General features: G+C 38.4%; 1 protein-coding gene across 2 annotated transcripts in view; it reads left to right on the top strand.

Annotated features, from left to right (window-relative positions):
* The window catches only part of ERC1 (ELKS/RAB6-interacting/CAST family member 1), a 310,978-nt gene that overhangs the window by 250,495 nt on the left and 37,534 nt on the right, over positions 1-22,949 (top strand). For both annotated transcript variants that reach the window (XM_009332891.1, XM_009332890.1), the window contains one exon: positions 776-920. In XM_009332891.1, coding sequence (XP_009331166.1) covers positions 776-920 — 145 coding nt within the window. The remainder of the gene's footprint in view (positions 1-775; positions 921-22,949) is intronic.

Genomic DNA, 22,949 nt, shown 5'->3' with positions numbered 1-22,949 from the left:
AGAGTATACAAGGTTGTGTTTCTATATCTAGTTATTATAGTGCTTGAGCCTCAAGATCTTGCTATAGAACATTCTCACGTACACCATTTCTGTGAGGCTATAAAGGGTTTGTGATGAGGGCAGGCCTACCTTTGTCTTAATTATGCAGGACATGCATCCAACAAGCTCATTATAATTGTTACTCACAAGAAAAGTCAAAGAATAGCTCAAGCATCCTTGAAGGCATCTATTTCAACATCTGTCATGTAGCACAAAAGTGTCTGTGTCATCATTTCCTTCTGGGAATACACTGTATTGTTCAAGTGATTTCAATAAACTTGTCACATTCCACCTTCCTTCTAAAATAGCTGTATGAATAGGCAGTATAACCTAATATAATTTAACACAGAAGTCTTATGATTAGTCCAGTATTTGTGCATTTATTCTCAAAATCTCTTCTGGAAATGTTTAGAACATTATAAAGAATGAAAATGTTCAGCCAAAGTAATAATAAATGGTAGTTATTAAAAACTGAGAAGCTGAGTGCAGAATAATAACATGTTATTATATGTTTTTCTTATCCTATAAGCAATAATTTGGTATCAGCACAGTCATTTAGGGGGAGGCGGGTGAGTCTTGACTTCCTGCTCCACCAACGGACATATAACCATGACAAACGTTTATTACTGCTCTTCGGAGTTGCACACTGCTACAGCACTTATGGTATGCTCAAGCTCTTTGTAGAGGCTTCCTCTAAGTTTTGCAGGATAATAACATATTCATATGTTTTTTTCAGACAAGAAGCCCTTCTTGCTGCCATTAGTGAAAAAGATGCCAATATTGCTCTGCTAGAACTTTCATCCTCTAAGAAGAAGACCCAAGATGAAGTGGCTGCACTGAAACGAGAGAAAGACCGTCTTGTGCAACAGCTCAAGCAGCAGGTAGGTAGAGGAGGGCTGGGAAAGAAACCAGTTAATGATTTGGTGTGATATTATTATCTTTATTTATGGAACTAATAATGTATAATCCTGTCGTATGTTGGGATAGAAAGTGCATAAATAAAGACTTCGAACTAGCTATCAGTCATGAAGTCTGTAAAACATGCTGGGGAAAGAGGAAGCCTCAATGTTGAGGGAAGTTTCTTTGTGTCACTGCCTGAGTAGTAAATGTGTGATAGAATGTATAGGTAACTGTGAACGAAAAGGACATTGGTTATTATCTTCTACAGGCACAAATAACCACAGATTCAGGGAAATGGAGTGATACTTCTTTCACTGGTCTGTATGTGCCTTGTTGGGGAAGAAGCATACATGGAAGAAAATTCTCCTTGCTGTAAAGCTCAAATACGAATGTGTTGCACCCCACGGTCTCTACTGTGATTTCTAATCTGCAACAGGAGCACCATACGGGAATGCCAGCTGCTAGAGTGGAATTTGGGAGGTCTCATGCTTGTGAGGAGATTGGTCCCTTACTATTTCTGGCCTCTTCCATTTCTAAGATCTTTTTGTGTGGCATAACAATCAGAAAAAAGTGTGTTTCTGTTCAAGCATTTAATACTGTGTTTCAGTATTGAACGCAACGTGAAAAATACATTGCTAATAAAACACAAAGGCGGCAAAAGGCATCCCTGGAATAAAATATTTAGGATCTGAAAAATCTATATAGATTTTTCAGTTCAGCACTTCTGGTGGGTTTTTCTGAGTTATTCCCTTGCCACATTCCCTGTAGTAGCACATATGCTGCTGCCAATCAACTTCTTCAGTGCCACCGATTCCATTTTCATAAAGTTTTATGTGCAACATTTCATCTGTCAACCAGATGATTTCTGTTGCTGTCAAAGACAAAAAGACAAAACCAGGTTGGCTTTCTGATAAGGGATTTCTCTGCTTCTTCCTTAGGAAACACAAGTAGGTTACTGGCCATGTATTTTTAAGATAACAATTATTTAAGGTTTAATTTAAGAACAGTCATTTTGATTGTTATACCAGCTTCAAAACAAGCAAGATGTGTAGTTTACAGTCTTGTATTATTTACTTTTGAGCAACAGTTGTAATTACTTTCACTTGTCAGCCAGATGACCTCCTACTAGAGCAGGATTCAGAAGTGGTCACAGCAATGTAAAGTACTTATTTTCTTCATGTAATTGTCTGTAGGTATAGCAGCCTTAATATACGTTACCACTCATTCCAAGAGAAATTGGAATTTTATTGTCAGTTTTTGTCTTCCTAAGTTTAAATTCTAGTACTTTCATGCCCCTTGCACTTCCCAGTTTCCTTCTGATTATCCTTTGTGGGTAAGTGGAACAATCTTTAGTGTTTTGTGGTATGGCTTTTTCCTACTGAAAATTTGCGTATATTTAATTTATGTATTAAGGTTGTGATTATCTGTAAGGACATTAAAAAAAAATCAGTTAGGTCATTTTTTTTAACATTGTTGTAGTTCATATCATTAGTTTTCAGTGCTGATAAGTCTTACAATATCATATGCTGTTCCTAAAAATACATGGCCATTTCCCTTAAGTGTGCCCATTCTAAGTGCTTTTCTGTATAGGTGTGGGATACTTAATTTCCCAAATAAACTAAAATTGCAAAGGAGATTAATTTGAAATTGTTCTTGCTATGAAGTGAGACCAATTCTGAGCTGACGTTGGAGCAATAGTCCTTTTTCAAAAAATTCATTGGAATATCCAAATGCTTTTGAAGTTTCTGGTTCCAAAACTGCCATCAGCTATAAAGACTTAAACAAAATCATTGTTTAAGATTGTCATCTTAAAAAAAAATGAAGAAAGCAGAAAGTAATCTCCTCGACGCATCTGTGCTGTGAGTAGTATAAATACAAGCTATATATAAATAGTATAAATATAAAATCCCAGATAATGGGGCTGCAAGGTATTCTCCAGTGCATCCCCAATCCCCAAGGCAGAATATATGTTTTTATATAAACAATCTAAACTATATTTAAACCATACCTGAGAAATATTTATTTGATCTAATTGAGATTTGACACATCCTCCCTAAAATCCATCCTACATCTTAAGGATTTATCATCTTTATCCTTTTTTTGTGAGCATCTTTCAACACATTGAAAGAGAAGCTCCACAAAGTTACTTATCATGGGACAGTAATACTCACCACTTCTATAAGCTGCAGGGGATCTGACATCGCATTTATTTTTTCAGTACCAATAGTTTTGGTATGTACTTCTTCTGCATCAATTCGAATCATACTGACTTTGACAGCTCCAGAAATAGGAGATGGGTCAGAAGAGAAGGCTATGAGATTTTTACGGGATCCTCATTACTGATGTAGTCAAAGGGAATCTCATTTTTCCACATGCTTTGCAAATAATCTGTGTACTTGGCCCTTGTGGTCCTCTTCAGTTATTACAGGTCACCAGCCTCATATTTTCCAACAAAACAACTGTGCTGCTTTGTCAGTTTAAGCTTTCTCTACATGGAGCCTTTTCTACATCTTGAGAACAAAGGTCCATCTGTGTTTGCCAGCTCCACGGGACTATATAGCATTTCAGAAACTTCCTAAAAGTTTAGCTGTAATTCCTAAATTTACAGTAGAAATTGTGAATGAAAAATCTTTCAGACTTGCAGATGTATTGAACACAGCTGTTCAAGAAAGGCAAGTGATGCTAGTTAATCAAGATCTTCTGGAAGACTTTGAAAAGCAATTCCGGAGCCTAAAAAGTTTATTCAACCCCTCAGATTCAGAGCTGGGATCCTAACCTCAGTAATTCCTTCCTTCTGCCTTTAACATTGTTCCAGAGCTGTTGAGCTCCCTGATAAGTATTTGGTATTTCAGTCCATCCCATTTCTAGGAAATGCTTAGACTTTGTGGTGGGAAAGCAGCTCTTTCAGTTGGCTGGCAGGCACAATTGACTAAAAGATTCCTGTTTCCATGTACATAGGATGCAAATAGAAATGCTGAGCAATAGCGGAAGGGGGTGATTTGTGTGAAGAGTTACGCATACTGTGGTAGGTGTCGTAGGCCTGAGTACTGAATCTCTCTGCAAACTGGAAAGAGCCACTCTCAGAGATAACACTTTAGAAAAGCAGTTTTCTGCCACACTGCAATAGTGAGTGTGAATGGATCCAAGTGTGTATGATAGGATTCAGATTATGCCTTTTCATTGCTTGTGCTGGTTATCATTGAGCTGCTACAATGGCTACAACTGTTAGCAGACTGACTTACTGTTAATTGACCTTTCTTAGAGAGTAGAAAGATACAACTCTCTCCCAAAACAAAAACTCATTCTACTGATGAGCCTCAATTTACTTCTTGAAAAAAAAAAAAAATTCCAACTTCTTCAGGCCCACAATTTCAGGTGATTTTTATTTATTTAAAAATATTGGTGAAGACACATAGATTCATCAAGGAAAGGTGGTACAGATTCTGGAGCACTCTGCAGTTATTCCTTGCTTTAAGTCTCCTTTGTCCCTTCCCAACATTGTGTCGCATTCCTGGTTGCTTGCACAGGAAGGGTATTACTGCAAAAGAGAGGGAAGGAGTCCTGCCAAAGGCATTTTGGTTCTTTAATTTCTTTAAGTATGTGTATTAAAGTTTGGATGAACAGAGGCATTTCGGAAAGAGGATATGGCATCAATGTTGTTTTAATTTAGAGTTTCTAGGCTCTGAATTGCAGGAATGTGCCTCAATATAGAGACCATTTCCTAATGAGGCACTCGGCATTGACCAGGCTTTCCAGTAAATGGAGCTGCCTGTTTCATATTGGTTGTCAGTTTGTATGAGGGATTTCCTCTATCATCGGAAAGGCAGGCCAATTGCAGGGTGAGGGTCACCAGCTAATGTGGTCCCAATTTACTTCCTGCCAGAGTACTTTGTCTTCGTGAGTAGTTCTTGGAGAAGCAGTGGTTGGGAGGCTGCTTCACCAGAGGGGGCCGGGGCTGATGCAGGAAAACAGAGCTGAAGGTTGTCTAACAAAGTCCAGATGTAGCGTGGCGAGTGCCAGCCAGCGTGCTCGGATTATACGCCATACAGAAGCCCCCATGACGTGTGTCATGCTGGAATTGATGGAGACCCAAGGAGCTTTGGCCTGCTTTGTGGCAGCACATCCACCGCTCATCTGTTAGAAAGTAGCCTGTTTGCCATTTATTCCTTTCTTTGTCAGGCAAAGTTCTAATGATCGGGATATATTTATTGTAACAGGGCGAAGCGCTACTCTGCAGCTTTGAGTTGTAAAGGGAAGGCATATCTGAATGGGCTGAGGTTTTCCTGTCTGTGGGCTTTGAGTCTTAAACACTTGGGGTTTTCTACTAGGAGCTGTTTGGAGCAAAGATTATCATTTTCTGTGTTTGTACAGTTGTCTAGCACAGTGGGGGCCCGACTTGACCAACATCTCTAGGCACTACTATGCCATAAATGTTAAGTAATAGTGGTGAAATTTTTAGGAGGCTCTGAACTGTATCAGTGTCTGTTTTCTGAGAGCTTGGAGTATTATTCAATTGAATTGTTGGTAAATCACTGTATTCACTTGCATTATTATGTAGTGTTTCATAATTATTCCCAATTCTTTTGTAATATACTGTAGCAAAGTTACCAGGAACTAGCTTGATTCAGTGTTATTCATGATGGGATCTCAAAATTTTCATTTTAAGTGGTGTGATTCCAGGTTAGGTTAATACTGAGTATGTTTTTATTATGCTGCCTTTTCCTAAATAAAAGTAATTTTCAGATCAGTTCCTCGGTCTTTTAAGAACACGTTGAGTTTCAGTCCTACACTTCAGCATGCTTGCAGAACCACCCAGCTAAGCTTTCTCCACATATTTCATAAACATATTTTCTTCTATCACACAGATTGTTAATGAAAAATACTGACTAGTACTGGGCTCAGGACAGAGCTCCGTGTAACCCACTTGATTTATTCAGTTATACCTGTGATCTGTTCTTAAAGACTATTAGTGTCAGGAGACCTTCAGTCTTGGCAAGTCTTTTCTATGGCTCATCTGTCTTTATCATTATAATGTCACTGGGCATCTGTAATGTCCCTTACTGCAATTGAAGCTCATTACTACTTTTTCTATCTGTTATGGGCATAGAAAAAAAAAGACTGTTTCTTTGCACTTTTTAGCAGCCCTTTTGGTTTACACAGAGGTATCTCCTCTGTGTTATTCTCTAAACCGGGCAGTCTCAGTTCTTCCAGTTTTCATGTGTCTTGTTTTCTGGATATTTGATCATTCCAGTTGTTCTTTCTTAGATTTTATTTGATTTGTCTTTTTTTTTCTCCAAGTGTCGTATCCGAAACTGGACAAAGCTCAAAAGGAAGCCTTTCCTTAGCTGAACTAGTTCATGAGCGTGTCATGTGAGACAGTGTCAGAAACCTTAATGGAGTCTTCCAAAACCTCACTAGTTCCCACAGGTTCCCAAAAATAACTATTAATACCTTTCATTATAGTAGATAAACTCCTTCCTAGTATAATATAGTCAGAGCTAGAAAATTTGAAGACATCTGATTTTTTTTTTCTGAGTATCATCTCATTTGTTCTTTTGCTTTTCTGACCTAAAATGATATTCTCTGAGTACTGAAATAAATTTTGTCAGTCACCTGAGTACAGTTTTTAGTGAAGACTGACACAGAAAAGGCATGAGCACTTTGAGCTTCTTGGCTTTATTTTTTGATGGCTTTCACTTTTGACTGAGTAGAAGATCAACCTTTGTCTTCAGCTTCCTTTTCATTCTAATGTACATCTCTAACGTCTACTTTTTCTCCCTTAGTACTTCTCTCACCTTTCCTGTTCTTGCCATATACATTCTTGCTGTTCACTTATACTTAACTTAGTGAAAGGAGCTCCTTTCTATTTTAGTGAAGGGAGATAAGAAACCTCATGCTATTGGAAGTATGGGTTATGTAGTCAGCTTGCTTGCCATTCAGAGGAATCTTTAATGCCTGTTGTTCCCTTCTACTTCTATCTCCTCATCATGATAATTCCTTCCTCTGTGGGCCAGCATGAATTGAGGGGCTGTTGTTTACCATTCCCATGAATTGAGAGGAATTATTTGGCAATGACTAGTAGTATTAATAGTTAGCATTTATGCAATATTTAATATATATTTCATCTAGCCATGCAAGTCCCAAAGCTGTCGTCTCTGTGCTACTTTGAGCTTCTTCCCTGCAAAGATTTTGGCTGACTTTCCTTATGAGGCCAAGGTACTGCAAAGATTTGTTTCTCAAGTAAATGTGGTTCATGGGATCATGAGGAAAAGGAATGAATTTTAGATTCCAGAATAGCTTCTCCCTCTGAAAATGCTAGTTTTCCACTGTTACTTTTTTCCCTGGAAACCCTGCACATTGACACCTGACACTGCTCTGCTGTGAACTTTTCCAAAGTGAAGTTCCACTGGTTGGAGTCATTTCTCTTTGTAACAGGAGAATGTAAAACAGGTCAAAGGAGACTGACAGGCAAGCGTTTTCCTCTTACTGCCATGGAGCTGTATCAGCATGACCACACTTCTGGCAGTTTTTATTACCACCCTGCCTGATGAAATAATACAGATTCTGTGAGGCATGCAGTTAGTCTTTGCTTTGCCTTAGCTGCCCTGATTTGAAACCATGTCTGATGAGAGTGATTACCCTATTAGCAAACAAATTTATTCTTCGGGTGACATGGATACAACCACTGCAGGTAATTGCTAAATGTAGTGCTGTTTCTGTGGCAGAACTACCATTGTTCTCCAAGAGCATCTGAGAGGTCCCAGCAGTGCGATGGTGCCCACTGAAGTTTAATTAGTGGAGGGACCTCTCAAACCATTGTCAGAAGGGGACTTAGGAAGTCTAGGAAGATGTATTTAAGTTGTCTGAGTGTGGTGGTGTTGGCTTCTTTATAGCTGAGAAAAAGTAAAAGTTAACATTTGAAACGAATTATGAGATTCAGGGCACTTGGATCCATCTTTGTTTATTGATCTCCTCACCACAGTACCCACATACTTGCACTAGCAAGAGTAGAAATAGATGCACAAGTGGGGAAAGAAAAACCTATGCGGTAAGGAGGTTAAGAACAGATGAGTTTGAAGGGGACTTGCATGTCGGAGGTTCCTGCATGTATTGGGCAGAACAGAAGGTACTCTGTGAATTCTGGTATTCTCTGAATGCCAGGTTAACCTATTTGAAAGAGCAACAGACAGATTAATGTACTTTGCCAGGAAATTTTCAAGGAATAGTGAAGCATTTTGAGAACTATTGTCACTTGTAGTGGACTTGGTACCTAAATAGTGATGTTGCACTACTATAAATGTTGCAGCCTGCATGGTATGCAGAGTCAGTGTAAAGTCATCTTTTTTTAGGTTCTTGTACCACCACTATCTGTAGGGTCAAATGCAGCTTTACAAAATTTGAATCTACTGGCTTTAATATACAAAGATGCCAAAATATGTAGTTTTTATAGTATATTCTTAGCTGTGCTGACAGTGTAGCTGGCATGTATGTGAGCAGGCAGAAGTGGGGGAAAGCGCTCTGTACACTTCCTATTCAGAAAGCTATTGGACTAGAAACAGAAGAAACTTCTGGCTGAAGTGAATATATATGCACTAATTGGCTCTCATCAAGCATTGCCAGCTGTCAAATTTAAGCATCGTGGCTTTTGTCGAAGGCCTGTAATCCACCCAGATTATCGATCACAGCTCTGCTTGCTTTGCCAGGCTTTGCTCCTCAGTAATTGTTTCTGTCAAGGGGGGATGTCTGCCAGGAGCAGACCCCAGCACCCTGACAGCAGCTGAGCAGGCACAGAAGGCGAGGCTGTGTCATGCCCTTGAACACTGCTTCCTGAAGCACAGCGCAAGAAGCCCCCGCGGATTAAAAGAAAGCACCTTCTCTTTGCCATGTCCTCCAGACTTTTTTCCTATCATTTTTAATCATCGGTTACCAGAGTAACAGCACTCAGTGCAGTGTCAGCAGTCTTTTCTGGGGTATTACTTATACTCTCGTTCCCCTCTCCCTCTTCCTTTTACTTTTACCCTCTGCCTCTGGTATTACTACGTAATAACGTAAGTTCAGGTGAGCTCCTTGCTGTCACTCGCCTCGCAGCGCCGGAGAAGGGAAGTGCCTGTTGGCCCTGCTGTAAACAGCCACATCTGCTTTCTGTTTGTGCCTTCACTCATGGCTCAGCCGATAGTTTTCAGGGCATTGCAATGGCGGCTATGTAGGTTTGCTTGAAGGGGAAGGTTCTTTGCCTCGCTGAGAGATTGAACTTTAAGATTTATAAAAGTACTTGGGAACTCAGATGACAATACAGTACTTGCTACCCTTTCTTTCTAGACATTTGTAACATTTAAAATAATACTTTATGGACTAATATTTCCCAAGTTCGATCTCAGTTTTCAAAAACCTGATTCATTCTATTAAAAATATTCCTCCATTTATTGATTATATTAAGATTTTCATATTATAGTTTTACAGCTTCTTAATTCACTAAAACTTTGCACAAATAAATGTCAATTGATTGGATAGTTGCTGACAGCATCTACTGCCACATTTACGGTATCTCTCATTCAAGGATTATGAACTCTTATACTGTTATTTAAGCAACATTGTCCCTGACTAGAAAATCAGGATTGCTGGACAAGTCTAGGTTAGCAGTTGAGAGACCCTGTATCCCATTTCTGTAAGCGACAACCGATCTGCTGGTGTTTGATATCAGTTAAAATTGTTAAGCTTCCACTGGGAGGACCAGGCTTGTTAGTGATATAAAAGAGTTAAGAACACTGGGTGAACGTGGGGTTCTCCAGAAGACTGTGCTAGGAAATCTGATTTTGGGCCTGCTAAATAGTAATTCCTTTGTCTGTGAATAGTATTTCTGGACATTAGTGCAATGTAAATATAGTCACTGTCATTTTACATCGCAGTTGTACCGTATGGTGGTTTTCTGTAGTTATCATGGCACAAATCTGATAGGCACTGTTTTTCAGTTAAATAAAGAGAATATATTAGAACAGGTCTTTTTAATACATACATCCAACAGAGCATTCATGTATTTATTTCTATGAGACTTCTGTGCTCCAGATTTTATGTTGAGAACAGTTACCCTCCCTCAGTTTCTGACAGTCTTTGTGTTAGCTGATAGTTCATGAGATAGATGCAAAAGCTCGGAAAGAACTGTTTAGAAGAGCTCAAGATTGCCAATAGTTGTTCATTCAAGGAATAAAATTATGGGTGCATCTTCTTTTGCTTAACTTCTATGGTTTGTGGGGTAGCTGGGAAGGACCCGTACATGACTACTCCCTGTTTGTTGTCCAGCGGCAGGATGTGCCTCAGGGGTAAAATATTTGAGACTTTCCGACAATCGGTTCTTGTGGCTGGGTTGGTTTGGCATCACTCTTTTGGTATTTGAATTGATGATGTTTGAAGGCTGACCAGAAAATACAGTGAGTTTATCATTTAAATCTTGTTATTTAGACACATTGTTTAGGGAACTCTGAAGTTTTGGTGACAGAGAGGATTCCACTTAAACATGTAAATAATCTTGATGAGATAAACCGTGAATATATTTTTTATGAAGAAACAGGAATTTCACACTGAAATTTCAGATACAGAAAGATTTTGAATGACTTGTTTGAACTCAGTAAAAATAAAGTGATTTTCCAAGATAAGTGTGTAACCATCTTACTGATATTTCATTGATTGGATGCAGCTTTTTCTACACTAAATTATTCCTGTTTGTTTGGGCTGTTTTATCTGGCACTGGCAATTGTCTAGAACACACTTTGTCCCTTTACCTCATCTCCATTCAAAATGTGCTAACTTGGTACATCATGCTTATCTGTTCCTACATTTATTGGCATTATTCCCCAGGGAACACACAACACACTGAACAGTTTCACACTAAAGCAATAAAGTAAGACTTCCTTTGGGGTTACTTCTCTTTGGATGAAAAGCCTGACGAACCTGTGACTTTAACAACTATCTTATATAAAAAGTAATTCACATGTTGATGGTCAGTAGAAAGGTAGTGGCAGAAAGCTGAAAAGCATTTTACCAGCTTTAGTATTGGTTTTAACTTGTGTAAGATCTGTAACTGGTGAGGTGATAGATGATGCAAGGTGTATTCCAAAAATATGTAAGGAGAAGGTGAAGTCAGAGATATGAGGTGACTGATTGGTTTCATAAACAAAATATGTAGAAGGTTTCAAGCAGATCACAGATTAACAGTTGTATGGCTTAATATGTCAGTGATGTGTTCTTTACTTGAAGGAGGAATGATGGAAAGAATTGTGCACCTAGAAATATGTAATGAAAATTAATGATCTATAAGATAGAATATATTGCATGTTTGGGATTTTACTGTGTTATTTTGGTAGTAACATAATAAATCAGCGCTTTTTTTGCTTGAGAAGAGAAAAATACATAGTCTGCAATAGAGAATTTTGATCCCCACCATCTTAAAAATTGATAATGGAAAAATTAAGTCTTAACTGTACAGAATGAACTTTAGCTTCAGTAAATAGTGAGCTGTTGATGAACAGTGGTCTCCGGTGTTTTCGAGCTTATGCACTGAAATACCTCTCAGTACAGATTTTTTTTTCATCCGCTGTATTAGAATTCATCCGCTCCTTAGAATTGTGAAAATAATTTCCCTTTTTTAAACAATCTGATTGAGCCTAATCCAGTACACCATATCTCAGGCTAATGAATAGATAATGCAGGGGAAAATAGAAGTTTCATGTTGCAGTTGGAAATCTAAGATACATGTTGTCAATTAGGACTAGTTTCTTGATACTAACCCTTCACTAATTTACATACCGAATTGTGGAAATTGATAGGGTAGTATATCAGGTTTATCAAAAGGAAACATAGATTTATGAAGTTAGGCATCAGTTACTTATGATAGCTTCTGCAAATGGACGGGTGGTGATGGCTGCAGATTCCCTCCAGTTCTGTTAAATTCATGGTGTTACGTTCTAAAGAATCCAGGTCTCAAAAAAATTACTATTCATGTTTTGGTGCTGAATAAATTATGCATTTTACTCCTTAATAAGTACATGCTGTTTTCTACACCCCTTTTCTAAGATGAAAAAATATGCACGACCAAAGAAACGGTGTGTAGTTTTTCCCTGGAGGTAATGTTTTTGCCACTTGACATTTGTGAATGTGTGTAGGGAGGGGATGGAGATTTTTCTGCTGGCTGCTAACTTGGGAAGCTGTGAGGAGTCTGGTAACAGCTGCCTACTCTGAAAGATAAAGATGAGAAAGTTGATACTGATGGAGATCCTGCTTCCAGTCCCTCCCTTGAATGGGGGTCTGCAGACGACGCTGTCAAATACGAGGTAGTGATTTTGGCAGATCATCTTTAGGGCAGTTGTGTTCTGCTGTCTGTGAGCGGACCTGTATTGAACACAAAATAAAGGAACGGTTTCTGTCTGCCCTTCTTTGCCTTAAATGTGGTACCCAAGGTTTGAGTCTTTTCAGTGCCAAGAAATGCTTTTAGAGATTAGTCCAAGGTTGCGCATAAAGACAAAATAAGTCTCAAACTCAGTTATCGAAGATTGCTGCCTGATTTTACTTGGCATAATCAAACATTTGTCATGTGGATATAAGATCAATTTTCTGGTCAAGCACTCTCAGTTTCAAATATGAGTAAATTTATCTTTGCAATAACATGTTGCACAATTTTAGGTTGTCAATAGTATAGGTGAATATTAGTCCCTCAACTTCCATAAAGCTGTAGTCTCCAAATATATATTAAACTCTGAAATCGGTACTGGTGCCTGGGGGAAGTAATAGTCTTTTATCTTGAATAAAGCCCTGGTTAAGAGGTAGCCATTTTATTAGGGGTTTTGTTCTCTTTGTTTAAGCACAACTTTACAGTCACAGAACTTAGTCTTTTGTTCTCTTTCTTTCTGTTTACCACCAATTCCTGTCTGTCTTAGCATGGATACAAATATTTCCTGCAGTTGAGTAAACAAAAAATAAATGGAGCTCTCACAGCTGACTCCAGCCAAGTTCTTCTTAAGATCTAAACAACTGAGGTATCTCTTATTTTTACACTGGATTTTTATTGGGGGGGGCGGGGAACTTAAGTTTTTTAAACATTCAATTTCACCGTTGTACCATGCTTAATCCTTTTAATAGTTTAAGAAATTACTTTCCTCACTTTTTTCACATTAACCTGAAACGTAACTGTAATTTCTGATACCAAGCCACTGTGCCCTCCATCTCCAAAACACTAGTAGATATAACCTTGGCTTCGCCTCCTTTATTACATCTAGCAACCCAAACTTCTGCCAACTGCTGACATTAATAGTGTTGAAAAAATAATAAAAGCAATATAGTGATCCTTAAGAACACACACATACCTAAGTTGTTTAAAATTTGGAAGACTGCACAGGTTTATTTGCTCTGTGGAAGTAATAAGTACTGTACCTTCTCATTCTAGGTTTTTTTCTTTTTTTTTTTTTAAGGGAAAATACATTTATTTATACACACAGATCTTCATTTTGTGTGCCTTTCAAGTCTCTTCCATATCTCATAGAAAGTCATCAAGGTACCAGTATGTTCTTCTGGACTGGAAAAAGAAGGATTCACAGGTTTGGTAGGAAGGATCCACAGATTGGGAAGTGCAGACTAAAACTAGTTCCTTATTGTCCATCTCTATCCTTTTCATCACTATCAGATGATGAAAAGATTTCTTGATGTCTCTTCCTCCTCTCTTCCCCCCTTTCCTGATTACCAAAACTAGCTAGTCCTTCTCCATTGTCAGCCAGCAATCTGGTTTATGATACAAAAAGGCTTAAAAAATATGAAGGCTTCCTTGTTTCCTCCTAGGTCTTCTAGTTGCAAATAAATCAGCTGAGGTTGCCCCTGTCCTTCTATTCATTCATCTCTACTTCTTCCTCTGCTTTGTCAGGGCTCTTTAACATGTGGCATCACATATCTAAGTTTAATGACTTCGCAGTAAAAGGGTTGTTAAGGAAAAAACACCAGAGGTGTGACTGGCTGTTTTTTCATCTTGTTCCACAAACCTTTTTCTTTTGGTGCTTCTATAGCAGAGACGGAATTGTCTAAGAATTTTTTCTGAGCTTCACAGTGTGCTTTATGGTGCCCATTGGGTGGGCCTCTACTCATATGTAATGGCATAATATAATGTAAATCACAGAAAAACAACAGATTAGGAATAGAGCAGGCAATGACAAATACTGTCTGAAATGCAGACACCTTAGAGAAATTCATCTGACCAAACTGGCACAACTCTACACATTGTATGCCATGAATTTTGTAGAAAGGAAGAGAACTTCTTTCCTTGGTAAGAATAATTTTGGCACAAATTCAGTAGAAAACCTGAATGTTTCTTCAGTATTTCCAGCTAGTACAGGATATCTAAGCTTTGATGCAGACTTAATAGGAAAAATCAACCTCTGCTGGAAGAAAAAGGAAAAAAAAACGTGTTGGTTTATTGTGATCCTCCTTGCTTGTGTACTGCGTGCAAGAGCGGGGCAAATGGACAGGAATCGTGCATCCAGCTCTGTACTGCACATGTGCTGCTGTGTGCTCGGGCAGGAATCCTGCCTCTGTGGACCAAACACAGGGACAGTGTGGATGGACAGGAATCCTGTGTCTGCAGACCACACGCACAGATGGTGTGGACAGACAGGAATGTAATGTCTGTGTGTTTGTATGGATCTTATGAGGCAGGGCTCTTCTACGTGGATGTCAACCCTAATAATTGGCCATACAGAGAAAATTCTTAGCTTTAATTTAGTTTGGGGTAGCAAAGCTCTGTTGGTTGTCAAAGGAAATGCCCTTTCAACTCTTCCCTCCAGCAGTTACCATGGAGGATTTTGCCTAGATTCAAAGATGAAAGTGAGGTAGAAAAAGAATAATGTTGGTTTTCCTTTATATGCAACAGCTTTTAAAATTAATTTCATAACAAGCATAAATAGTCTTGAGGTTTCATTGTGGTTTTTTTTAAAAAGTTGCTATCAACACTGTTTATATCATGTAGACACAGACACATTCGTGTATACACCCAGAGCTGGGTTCTGGGCAGTCACAGACAGTCTGCGTTGAGATGATACTGAGCAGCTCACAACACTTTAGCATCTAGGAATTTGTATCTGTACATAACTACTTTTTTTTCCAAGAACAGCATGTACAGAGGGGGGTTGCTATTAACAACTCTTTGAAGCTGCAGGCAAATGCAATTGAAGTGGTAAGTCATATAACAATAAAAATATGTAAGGCTACAAGAGCTGTGGTAAAAACAGTAGCATATAACCTCCGAAAATAAAAATACCCAGATAAAGGAATGCTTTTACTATATTTATTGTAAAGACAGTCACAAGAGACAAAGATTTGAAAACTTCCAAATTACATCAACTAGGAAAGGTGTATATAGACATACATGAGCAGATGGCCTACAAATGATTTTGTCAAGGCAGGGGACCGTGACTAGGTTTTAAGATTTTACAGTAGGATGTGTCTTGTATATAAATTCCTAGATGAGATTTTGCCAATCAGATTTCATAGGTATCTCTGGACTGAGAAACTTTCTGATTTCAGACTAGGAGAATGACTAAGAGACAAAAGCAGAGTGACTAAGGCAGTTGTGTTATACAGGCAGCTTTGTGAAGCTGAGCATGTGCAAGTGGATTTATTTTGGAAAGGAGAACCAAATAGAATAACAAAGGAAAGAGGGATGGAGTAAGGTAGACGAGAGTAAGATGAGCAGCCTGTGGAGTGAAGCTGAAGTGAAAAGAAAAGGAGAAAGTTCAAGTAAATAGTCATAACAAAACAGGAGTCCCGTCAACTATGTCAAACAAAGCTTGTTCTATTTTTGGTAGAAATACTTGCCTGCTCTATGGGATACAATGTAGGTAATTTAAGGGTTTTGCCTTCAGATATTTATAGATTTTGTAAGACTGACCTTATCTCTGGTACTTAATGTTGGTGCTTAAATTGCACAAGTTTAAAGTAATCACAGGATCGTTATAAAGTTGGAATGCATTTCCAACCTTGGCATAACCGGAGATATCTTTTACATTTTGCTTTGTAAAACACATGTATCACCAACCTATCAAAGTTTTTAGGGAGTGTTTATGCTCCAAAGTACATTTCAGCCTGTTTTTCTCACTGCTCTTTTGTCTTTGTTTTTCTCTTAATTGATAAAATATAAAATGAAATTTTTAGCTTGAACCCACAAACACACCGTGAGAGGGGAAAAATGAGCAAGGGGAGAAGTGCAATCGGGAGTTTTCAACAGTTTGAGTAATGAGGACCGTGACAAAGACTGGTATTTCCTTTCACATTATTATAGAAGTAGCATCTCACTTTTTTGTTCAAGTGAGTTGTCTTTGGTGGTATGTATCAAAGTAGGTTAAAGAGACTGAATAAACTGTATATATTAAACATTCAGCAGACACATGAACTAAACATGAGAGGCTTGCTGCTGTTCACTTGAGAATTTGTAGCAATTCAGCCTCCCAGAATCTTAAAGAAAGGCATGGAGTGCGGTATCAGAAAACTCCACTTCTATGCAACATTTAATGCAAGGATATATTGAGAGACTACATCCAAACTCTTACAACTTGAACAAAACATGCTAGTTTGGGCCAGCTTTTATCCTAAAGTCCTCCAAAGAAGAGTTTAAATGATAGTGCTATCCATCTGCTTAGCTGAGCTGTAGTTCCCACCAAGTAACTTTTCAATTTATTGACCATTTTCAACCAAATTTGACAGAGAGAAAGAAGTCTCAAAGATTGTGTAACTTACAGGAACTTAATTAACATCCACAGCTGGGTAGAGGTGAAAAAAACCCAAAGTAGTGCTCCCGCACAGGGAAAGGCAAGAAGAATTGAGCCGTGATATATTTTGTTTGGCTGTAGCATGCGCATATGGCTGGCCATTCAGAACATACATACTTTCACACTGGTCCCAGCTGACTCTTGCCTGGAGACACCATGGGGGAGGCAGGCTGGAGAAAGAGATTATTATAGGGTTGAAGGCCACGCTTAGAAGATGTAGAATACAAATCCAAAGCACGCAGATTTCATTAGCCAGCATAAAATGGGTAATAAAGTGGACTCCTATGCTCTTCAAGGGTAGCCATGCTGTCTGCAAAAGAAATTAGTTCTTAACTGATGAAAGAAGTAATGAAGACGGCACAATAGATGGAGAGTGGATGTAGCAGCGTGATTTAGCAAAAACCAGTTGCTGTTAAGCTAATTTAAATAAATGAGACTTTTCTGCTTTCAGGGCATGTGGCAGCAAAGGATACTGATCTTATATTCTCTGGCAGGAAGTTCTGCAGTAAGGCCCTTCTCTGCCGTGGCGTGGGACTGAGATCAGCCTTGCCCTAACAAACTGCACCATAGGGCAGGCTCATAACACAAAAACTACTTACCTGCTTACTTTAAACCTGGAGTATAGAGGTTTTATATGCTCACTACTAGAAGGTGAATATAACCGGTTCTCTTATTTCATCTCAAGAATTAAAACAGCAGCTCATTTTGCTTGCTATTGCTGTCTTCAGATCAATTTCAGTAAGTACTTTTTTTGGTTTTGTGTAGCGTGAGGGGTCCAGGATTCTTTGAGGCTGTTGTCACAGGACACCATTTGTCCTTTTGATCTTGCCTGAAAGGGTTTTTTTGATGCATAGGCCACCCACTCAGTATAAATTAGGTTTACAGTATGGTGGTAAATGTTCTCAGAGTCCTGCCCTTGCTCAGACATCTCTGAGATACAGGAAAATACACCTTACCGAGCTTTCTGCCAAAGACCCTTACATGCGGTGGGAAAGATGCCAAAGAACTAACATACTTGGTTACTTGGTTTGCTTCCGAGTAGTTAGTCATGAGAGAAGGAAAGGTTTTTTAATTATTTTTTTTTCCTTTTAAATCTGGGACTGGGCAGATTCTAGCTGTTGTGAAAGAAATAAGAGAAGGGCAGTTCTATTACCACTGATCAGTCAGTCTTAAACACAGCTTGGCATATCTCTAAAGAGAGTACAAGAGAGCTAAAGGAACACATACTATAATGTTCATGTAGTATAACACAATAAGGAATCCCAGACGCAAGATCTAATTTGGGTTGTCTTTTGTGTCGCTAGTTTTCTTTATACAGGATTCAGAGCAATAGATTTCAATAAACCTTGTCATCAGGCAGACCCGTAGTTAGCCATTTGTTCATCTCCTAAGGAACTAATAAAACTCCAAGAGACGCATTCCTGTACAGGGAGAATTTCAGTTCAAAGTTAGTTTTTTAAATCCATCCTCATATATCTACATATGTCAAGCCTCGAAGAGAGCTCCATATCTAAATGATCTGCCTCCTTTAGTTTAGTTCAAAGGTTTTTGAATATGAATTCTCCAGAACTAAGTTTCTCTGTAATTATCACATATGGGGAGATGAACAGAAAAATGAAATCATTAAACACAGAAATTAAGTGGGCTGATAAAGTCTTTCACTTTATAATGTAACATTGTTGTAACATTGCCAACAGTCGATGCAGAAGCCAGTATCTCAGGTAGAATCTGTGTTAAATCCTGCAGGCTTTGACAAACCCCAGCAGCTGCACGCTGCACATGCTCTTCATTGGGCTCACAAAAAACACAGGCTCCAGGATGTACAGAACTGTAGTAACGGGAATGCTTTTCATATGTATGCAGCTGAACATTGTGTTTGTTTGCTGCTAATAGAGGAATCTCAGTTGCTAATCTTAAACATAGCCAAAAGGAAAGCCAGACCTTATTAATGATGTGTCTTTTAAACCTTACAAACAAAAATGACAGCTCAGAGCATGTATCATCTCTTTACAAATTTGAAAAATGTCTCCCGGGTCATTAAATATCTTGAATGGGAAGGGGACATAGAGTAAAAGACTTGAAACAGTCTTTCAGAGACCCCGTGCTCAAGGTAGGTGTACACTCAAGGTAGGTATAGATACACTCAAGGTAGTTACGCAGGGCATCCATCGCATTCTAATAACAGGCGAGGAGGGATTATTCTCTCTGTGTTTCTGACAGCCAGATTCCAGCAGGGAGCTGGTTGGATATTTACAGGGAGTATGGCTCACTGCGTGTTTTCAGCAAATAGAAAAGGACTATCTGAAAGTCTTTGCAAGAACATAATTTTCAGAGATACTGAATTTGGCTCATGACTTAGAAAAAAAAAATCACCTGAGTTTCTCCATTATATTTCTATGTTATTAGTGGTGAAAAGGTTTCTAAACTGTTCCGTTTGCATATGTGTGCTTCCAGTGAAACTTTCAACTCAGATTGAAATGGGATGACTCCTTTAACTCACTGACATAGTCTCCACCACATATCCATTTGTCACAAGTACAGTCATTATATTAATGTTTACTTAACGTGGGGCTTTTTAAACTCTACATTAAAGGATTAATAAAGCTTGTTTAGACTGGTTAGCAAAGCCAGAAATTGCCCTACTCAAATATTTTACAAAAAATGAGAAAGTAGTCACTGATGTCATGGTTTCCGCTGTGTTGCATGGTGGAGAAACAGATGGGATGCGAACTCTTTGAGTAAGTTACTGCAATGTGAGTATGAAGCAGACTAGATTAATATAACGAACGCACGGCTTATGAGCTAGTGTCTGCTGTTTATTAGAGGTCTTGTCTAGAGATACAGAAATATGCTATTCTATATATAAATTTCATTTCAAAAACTTGCCAGGGTAATGGTTACCAGAAGACTAGCTATCCTGCAGAAATGCTTAAGAAAGGTATGTATTCTCATAAAAACATACAACTTAGTGCAAGTTTTCAAATAAAAACATTTTCTAAAATATATTATAAACAACATTTGTAATTAAATCTGTGGGTTTCAAATTTATATGTGGAATTCCACTATAAAGAGCTTGTCAGACCTGGGCAGGAGTCCTCTAACTTCTACCAGCTATGTTCCAGAATATGTCTCTGACTTTCCCCTACACTTTGTGGATCAGCATCAATTCTGTTTTTTCTCATGTAATAATTTAACTGTGATAAAATCTATTAATTTGGTCTTTAGGATGGAGGTGCACAAACAAGCTACCAGCGTAGTCTGCAGTGATCATAAAATAACTTAACTCTGAGGAACGTCCGGGTGAGAGTGTGCTTTGAAGCAGTACATCCATGAAGGAGGAACTTAGTGATTCTTAAACAAAATTCACCATGGCTACAGTTTTGGCAGCTAAAATGTTATACAAGTGCTGTTGGGAATTAAAGTTTTCAGGTGTTGGCTGCATTAGAAATAGTCTACTCCATGGTAATCTCCTTGTTTAGCCAAACATTTAGTGATCATAGAATATAGGCAGAAGTAAACTATATGATAATCAGAAAAAGCATGGTGAAAATATAGTGAAGTCCCTGCGGGACCACGAAACAACAAAAGAAAAGAGAGCATGTTTAAAAGAAGTGCTGATGCTGATCATTCACTTTTATGATTAAAACAAGTTTATCTCATATTTTCTCCTGGTGCTTTTTTCTTTTAATATAACTGCCTGCTGTGGCAAGGGGTAGGGCAGAGGCCAGGGTTAAATAATGACAAGAAGCAAGAAGGGCATTAAGCTTAAGTGTATCAGAGAGGCAAAAGGACAACTGCAGAAGTTCTGGGGGGAAAAAAAGAGAGGGTGGGGAAGATCTGATAGCACTAGAGTATAGTCTAACATATAACCGGAGGAAGCTGGGGATTTTTTAGATACAATACCCTTGCGAATGTTATGCTTTAGACCTGCTATAGTCACAGACTCTGGTCTGCAGACCTCTTGCGGCAAGTTCTCCAGAGTCATTCATGACTTTCAGTTAGGAGCTTGAGAGAGTGCGATGGCTCTTCAGTAATTTTGAGGATTGACACTAGTCTAAAGGGTTTGGGACTGTTCTTTTGCACGATGATTATTGGGAGACTAAACAGCGTTGTTATGGGCTTTGACAAGGTGTGGGGTTTTGGGGGGGGTGAGTCATTGGAGGGGCAAGGAATAAGGTTACAAAATCTGTTCTGTCAAAAAAAAATAAGAAACCTTCTGGAAAAAAAATCAAGAAACCTGTTGAATAGTGGAGTTTTGTCCTGTTTTTTTCATTCTAGCATTTTATCCACACATGCATGAAGAAGGTACCTGTAATGGTGCATGGTATTTTTTAAGCAAAATTTGGATCTGACATCCAGTTCTTATCATCACTAGTTCTGCTTACAAGCTCTGGAGGTTTTAGACAAAAGCACTCCTGACACAACTGATTTGTCTGCACTGCTCATTTATTTTCTCACAGGACACAGTGGTTAAACCACTTTGTTGTTCATACTTTTTACAGTGATGTAGAAATGTTTGCCCTAGGATCTGAGCCATAACCTCATAAGGTGGGAGTGGATCGTATAATAGCACCATGACAAAGCAGTTCAGAACTGCAGGATGTTGGAGTGGTTCCCCACAGTAAAGTAAACGGTTTGGTTTTAAACCATTGCAACAGCGATATGCTCTAGAAATTTCCATCCTTTTGAACATTTTTTTCTGGAGAGGAGCAATAGGAGAGAAACTGAGTTCATGTATTTCCAGTTATTTTAAAAATTTGCATTCAGAAGTTCATCAGTCCTAAGCAAAAGCTTTTTATTTCCATGTTTGACATAGAGAATTAGAAAAATATTCTTTTATTATATTACGTTATATATTTGCCACACTGCTTGGAATTTTAATGTTGGAAAATAATTTTTAGTGTATCCATCAGGAAATAAACTGCTTTTCTTCCTTCTCTTTATTTTTGCCTGATTCCAACTATATATGTGTAAATTAGTTCCTGTAGTGAAATCACAATACTGATTTTGGTGTTTTCTTGCCAAGACTTGTGTATCACAAACATGCACTCTTAGATTAACAGCAGAAGCAGTGGAAGGTCAGGTTGGATTAAAGGGGGAACATAGAAAATGTCTTTCTAGGTTAACTGATCCTGTATGATTGTCATCATTGGGATGCTGCAGAGATTGTTCTGGGTTAAAATGTTCAAAGGGCTGTAATGGAGCTAAGCAGCTAAATCATATTTAGCAACTAGGAGGAATTTTGGAACTTCGCTCCCTCTTATTTTGAAAACTCCAGCCTTGATAGCTATAAAATTATTTGAAGATTAAAAGCCCAAATAATTGCAGCCTATTTTAGATTGGAGTGGACCTCTGTGTCCAACCACCTTCTGAGAGCATCTCTAACTAGAGCAGCTTGCTTAAGTCCTTGTCCAGCCGCATTTTCAGTATCTGCAAGGATGAAGATGCTGCAGCCTCTTGGCAGTCTGTTCTAGTATTTGATCAGCCTCGTTACGAAATTAATTTTCCTGATCTCTAACGAGAATTTTCTGTGTTCCAATTTACATCTGTCATCTCTTGTCCTGTCCCCTCCAGGAAAAGTGTGGCTTCATCTTCTCTATTTCCTCCTAGCAAGTAGTTAAAGAAGCCTCCTCTTTTTCAGGTTAAACCAGCCCAATTCTCTCAGCCTCTTCTCGTACCTCCTGCCAAGTATTAATAGTAGGTTATTCTACTTGAAGTTAAGTGACAGAAGTACGCAACCTCTTCAATTCCACTTCAGAATTTTCTGTGAGAGAAACTGTGCTTTAAATGTTTAGATCTTTATATTCTTCTCTTCCTGTATGAGCACTAACATAAGGTTTTTTCATGCAATATCATAAAACATGCTGCCTCTCTCTGGGAAGATCTACTTTTTCCCTCAGAAAAGTTAATGTGCTGTACCAACATTCTGCTAAACTTCTGCTTTTTAATAGATTTTTTCCGCATACATGCTGAAAGTCATGTAAGAAGTTGTTATTTATTATCAAAACCAAAAATTTCCAAAGAAATGTAAAATCATTTAAAAATCAGTAGCGCTCATTGCAAAGAAGAAATTGTTAGAGCTATACTGGTTTTGGCTGGGATAGAGTCAATTTTCTTCATAGTAGCTAGTATGGGGCTACGTTTTGGATTTGTGCTGAAAACAGCGTTGATAATACAGAGATGTTTTCGTTATTGCTAAGCAGTGCTTACACA

The sequence above is a fragment of the Pygoscelis adeliae genome, unplaced genomic scaffold (genome assembly GCF_000699105.1).
Source record: "Pygoscelis adeliae isolate BGI_AS28 unplaced genomic scaffold, ASM69910v1 Scaffold38, whole genome shotgun sequence".
NCBI classification, from domain to species: Eukaryota; Metazoa; Chordata; class Aves; order Sphenisciformes; family Spheniscidae; genus Pygoscelis; species Pygoscelis adeliae.
This window is presented reverse-complemented; position numbering and strand designations above follow the sequence as displayed.